Here is a 5,200-nt window from a genome sequence, read left to right on the forward strand (position 1 = left end):
CGGGGGGCGCCGAAGGCGGGACAGAAGATGACCGCGAACCTCCCTCTTGCACCTTTCCCAGGGCGATCGCCGAAGTGAGCCGGGACTCACGGTTTTTCCGGGCCTGGGAGGAGAGGGATCTGCAGAGCAGGCAGGCCTTGGTGTCATGGTTCTTGCCCAGGCACAGCAGGCAGGAGGAGTGCGGGTCCTGGACGGGCACCTTGCCCCCGCAAATGTCGCACTTCTTGAAAGGTGCAGGCATTTTCACGGTCGACAAAGCCAGAGGAGAATCCGAAAACGAGGTCAACAGTCCGAAAGTCCGAAGTTACCAGGGGCATGAGACAAAGAATGGTCAAGAAACAGTCCGAGGTCAAAAAGCGAAAGTGTTTCCAAGCAAGCAAAGCAAGCGAAAGTTCCCTGAAGCAGCTAGCGCGGCGGAAAAAAAGGAACTGGGGAAAAGAGCGGGAAGGCAGGGGCCTTATAACGGGTGGGCGGAGTTACTGCCAAAAAGTTTCAATATGTTGCAGAGTTAACTCTGCCCAGTGATTCCAGTAGGTTCCGAGCAGCACTGCGCAGGCGCAGTGAAACCCATTTGTATGATTCGCAGAGACCACGAAGAAGAAGCAAGAAAATCCAAGAAAACAGTTTTCAGAATTTTATCATTGCACAAGACAGATCTTTTAATTAAGAGATACTAAATGCAACCCAGGTGGGCAATAGTGAGGCATAGTGGGCGAAATGTTATTCTAAAATTTAAGCACTAACATTAGCAGTCCAAACATCTTAAATTATAGGCAGTGTTTTAAGAAAAATACTGAAGCAAACCACTCTTTATACTTGGGCCATAATTTATCAGACAACAGATAAATTCTTACCTTTCTAGAGATAAATCAGCTTTATTGCCAACAAGCACTACAGGCATCCTGCCAAGAAAAAAAGAGACATTTTTAAAAGTGGTTTCCTGCATGCTAGGTTCCATCCCACTTATACTTCAGCACCTATTCCCACCAAATCCCCAGTTGGAGCTTGGAAAGATTTTTTTTTGGATTTCAGTTTCCAGAATCCCTCAGACAACAACAGCAAACTCTGGCCATGTCACAGAGGGAATTCTCACATAGGATTTGGCAAGAGAACATATCTAACACTTTGCACTGAAGAATGTATTTTTAGACAGGAGATGCTCCTTTCTTTGGTATGACCCCAGTGACTTGAGCCAGTTTGCAACACATCATTGCCAAGTCTAAGAGTCTCAAGCACTGAGTAATTAAACACATACATACCTCTCTACTTCCCTATCAGATCTCAGGCCTTTACAGTACTCACAAAATGGCCTGAAGAATAACACCACCCAGATGCAATGAGATTAGGGTTAGTCGCTAGGAAAGGAAACGTACTCAGCACTTGCTTAGTGGAACCCCATCCTGCATATATTCTGCAACAGTCAGCTTTGCTTACAACAGCCTTGCAAATCTCCAGCCTACCTTCCAAATACCTCAAGTCCTGTGACTCTAATGCCCCTCACAGTTTACAACCAGGTCAGGAAAAAGGACTGCTATCCTTAAAGGGCCAAAGAACACTTTTTCTGACACTAGCACAATGGAAAGAGCTGAGGATCTTACTCCAGGTTTAGACATTGCAGCAAGGATCTCAGGTGAAAAGATATAGCGAAGTTTGTATGATCATACACCTTGCTGATCAAAAGGTGCTCTTCAATTTATTTATTTATTTATTTATTTATTTATGGTATTTATACCCCGCCCTTCAGCCCTAAAGGCTCTCAGAGTGGCTAAATTACAATTATAATTACTATAATAGTGTTGTTGGAGGCGGTACTGGTATTAGGAACCCATGCCAGTTGCTTTAAAGCTACTAAGCTATTCCTGGTAACTTTAGCACCACAATCCAGAGGATACATTGAACAGATATTAAACAAAGCTAACCACCACATTAGTTGCAGGGGAGAATTGTCAACTGACTTCATTGCCAGTTAAAATGGCTACTCTACCAGCAATGATGTCCATTCTGAAATCCAGTTCTGGAAAAAACCTCTTCATATAGTGCAAGATGGTATTTAAAAGTTAATATTTTCAGACATAATTTTGTACATACATACCATGCCCCCAAATACTCCACCCTCACTTCACCCCCTCTTCCTTTTCTGACAGGTGCTTTTCTTCGTGCTAACATTCTTTATTATCTTCTAGAACTCTTTCCTAACCATAGCTTACTCAGCTAAAGTTTACCTTGTCTTTCCTCTGCTTTCATATAGCTTGCTGTGTAGAGACTTTACCACCTGAAAACTGCAAAAGAGAAGTGAAAGAATGACACAGCTTCTTTTACACATGCACGTGTGTACACACGCACACAGTGCCACATGCTGCTAAATCCTATTGACTTTGTATTGAAGGTAGAATGCTTAAAGTGATACTTTTTCCCCCACAATCATATTTAGCTATTCAAGTACCTTCATGCAACAGGTCACAAATAATGTACTGTATATACTCAACTATAAGTCGACCTCACGTATAAGTTGATGTTAGGTTTTGGGGTCAAAATTATGGATTTTGCCATGACCTGTGAAGAGGTTAAGAGTAAAACTTGGAGGCTCCTTCAGTGTGTGTATGTGTGCTTATGGCAAGAGAGACTCTCACTGAGGCTTTTTGCTTCATGTTTCAGCTTTCATTTCAGCCAGATGTGCAAGCAGGAGAGGGACTCTTAAACAAATAGCAATATCAGTCAATCACCCAGGACTCTTTCTGCTTGGCTCCAGAGAAAAATAAACTCTGCACCGCATGGGGAAATCTGAAAGAGCTGCTATCACATTACCATAGTGATCTGTAAATAAGTTAACCTGGGATTTTGGGGTCAATTTTTGGGCATACATTTTTAGACTTATAGACAGGCATATACGGTAGTTATCTGACTACAGTAGTTACTTCAAGAGGATGGTAACAAGGGTGTAATAGAGCCACATTTCAAAAGTAACAATGAGGAAGTGGGAAATTACTTGACTAGAGTAACACATTACTCCTTCTAGTTACCTCCAATGATTAATTTAAAGGACTGTTTTTAGATACAGATTTTCTTCAGTCTTTATGTCACTATCAATCCAATAGTTTTTTTCCTTCCCAAAAAGGAAACAGCAAAAAGCAGCAAATTATTTTTTAAATGCTGCAGTTACTTTTTCAAACTAATTTGCCATGCTCTTGAGAAATGCATGCAAACTAGCTGGGAAAAACAGTGTGACTCTGGATTATTTTGATTAGAAGGAAAAAGAATTAAAAAAATGTGTATAGGGGCCAGTAGGTTCTGGACATTTGGAAATGGCTGAAGAAACCTGAAAGACTGATATGCTGTATCAGAGGGCAGAGGGACTAGACATGTTCATTTATTTATTAAAATATTTCTATCCCAACTTCTATCTAGAGATTTTAGTGGGATGTACAATACAACCAATCTAACAAATTTAAATACAAATACTAAAATTTAATTTAAAATACTAAAACATATTAAAGAATATAACAAGTTAGGAAGACATATTAAAAGAGTTAAAATTACTTTAAAAATAAATACCATATACATGCAAGAGTTTTAGTAAAATTAGTTAGGCCCCCAAATCTGTCACAAATAATCATGTTTTCACTTGGCACACGTACAACAGCAAGGCTGGGTGCCAATTGAGCCTCCAAGGGGAGGGAGTGTAAAGTTCAGTCGTGTGGCATTATAACAGTGAAGGGACAAGACTTTGGAGCCTCAACACACCCCAAACACTAAGAGCAATGGCTTTCATCCTCCCATGCACCAAACCTATGGTGTCCCAATGCTTTCTGTCTGTATCTTTACACCTCAGATTTCTCTGGATCTCCTGACTTACCTCTTGAGAGAGGTGACAGAATATACAAGCACGTAGCCATGGATGCCAATGGTAAAAGAGTGAGGCAAGATAGTATATTCATCCTGCACAAACAAGGGGGAAGGAATATGTCCACAACGTCAGAAGGTTTTTGACAGGGAAGCCAGAGACATTTGTTAGATCACTTGGAAGTAAGAGACAGCCCTTTCCATCCCCATGAACATGAAAGTGAGATAAGGCACTTCCCCCATGTGCTTTGTCCAAAGCAACAAGCAAATACATAGAACCAGATAAGGAACCAGATTAGGAACCCTTGGCAAAATTCAAATAGACTGAGGAGTCACAGAGAGTTTCCCATTTTATGGGTACTTATGTCTATGTACTACCCTCCCAGATCTGGTACACTGAGAGGCAAATGATTTTCATGCACACTTCAGTTAATGAAGCAGATGTTTTTCTGGGCATTGCTTCTAACAGAAAATTTGGTACCAGAAGCAGAAATACCCTGTTTCCCCCAAAATAAGACATACCCATAAAATAAGCTGTAGCAGGATTTCTAAGCATTTGCGTAATATGAGTCATACCCCAAAAATAAGACATAGTGATAGGCCTGGTGCAGAATGGAAGAGGGCGGGAAGGAGGTGGAAAGATTAGGGCCAACCGTTCTAAAGAAAATGGAGTCACAAGAAATTCAGGATGGAATTCCAGATTTGGAGAGTTATGATGATGTTTCAGAAGAAGACGACTTAACTATATTTGAATAAATGTAGATAGTTGTACCATACTTAATAAAAATAAGACATCTCCTGAAAATAGGCCATAGTGTGTCTTCTTGATAAATATAAGACAGTGTCTTATTTTTGGGGAAACACGGTAACATGGGAAGAATAGGGATAGATCCCTATACCACACACACACAAAAACAAACAAAACAAAAACAAAAACAGGAAGAAGAAGAAGAAGAAGAAGAAGAGCAGTTCAACATATTTCAGCAGTTTTTATTCAAAACAAAGAAAATGCAAGTGTAAAATGAAACAACCAGGTCAGGGAAGCTTTGCATAAAAGGAAATATTTTGAATGTCTTAGAGACCACTTACAAGTTTCTTCCAAAATGTATCTGACAAAAAATCATTATTTTACCAGTCTCCATTTTGCTTAAGCTTTCCATTTTGTTAGCCATACTTACTGATCTCTGCCTTTTTACCATGCTGGGGGGAGCTGGTGAGGTAGGCTTATCTGCTTTCTCTTTTTCTTTTAGTTTTATGGTTCATGCATGTTCAGTAAGGCATTCTGGAGGCAGCTACTGTTTACTTTGCCTGTTGTAAGTAGGCCCAAGCAACTACAGTAGGACTGGCTAGTAGAATCCCA

The 5,200-nt window shown here is 40.5% G+C and overlaps 1 protein-coding gene across 1 annotated transcript in view; it reads right to left on the reverse strand.

The window, feature by feature from the left end:
* The window catches only part of RHEBL1 (RHEB like 1), an 81,480-nt gene that overhangs the window by 63,850 nt on the left and 12,430 nt on the right, over positions 1-5,200 (reverse strand). Inside the window, exons 4-6 of the mRNA XM_042455860.1 lie at positions 3,854-3,936; positions 2,223-2,279; positions 855-902 (exon numbers count right to left, since the gene is read on the reverse strand). Of these exons, the coding sequence (XP_042311794.1) occupies positions 855-902; positions 2,223-2,279; positions 3,854-3,936 (188 nt within the window). The remainder of the gene's footprint in view (positions 1-854; positions 903-2,222; positions 2,280-3,853; positions 3,937-5,200) is intronic.

This window comes from Sceloporus undulatus, chromosome 2 (assembly GCF_019175285.1).
Source record: "Sceloporus undulatus isolate JIND9_A2432 ecotype Alabama chromosome 2, SceUnd_v1.1, whole genome shotgun sequence".
NCBI lineage: Eukaryota > Metazoa > Chordata > Lepidosauria > Squamata > Phrynosomatidae > Sceloporus > Sceloporus undulatus.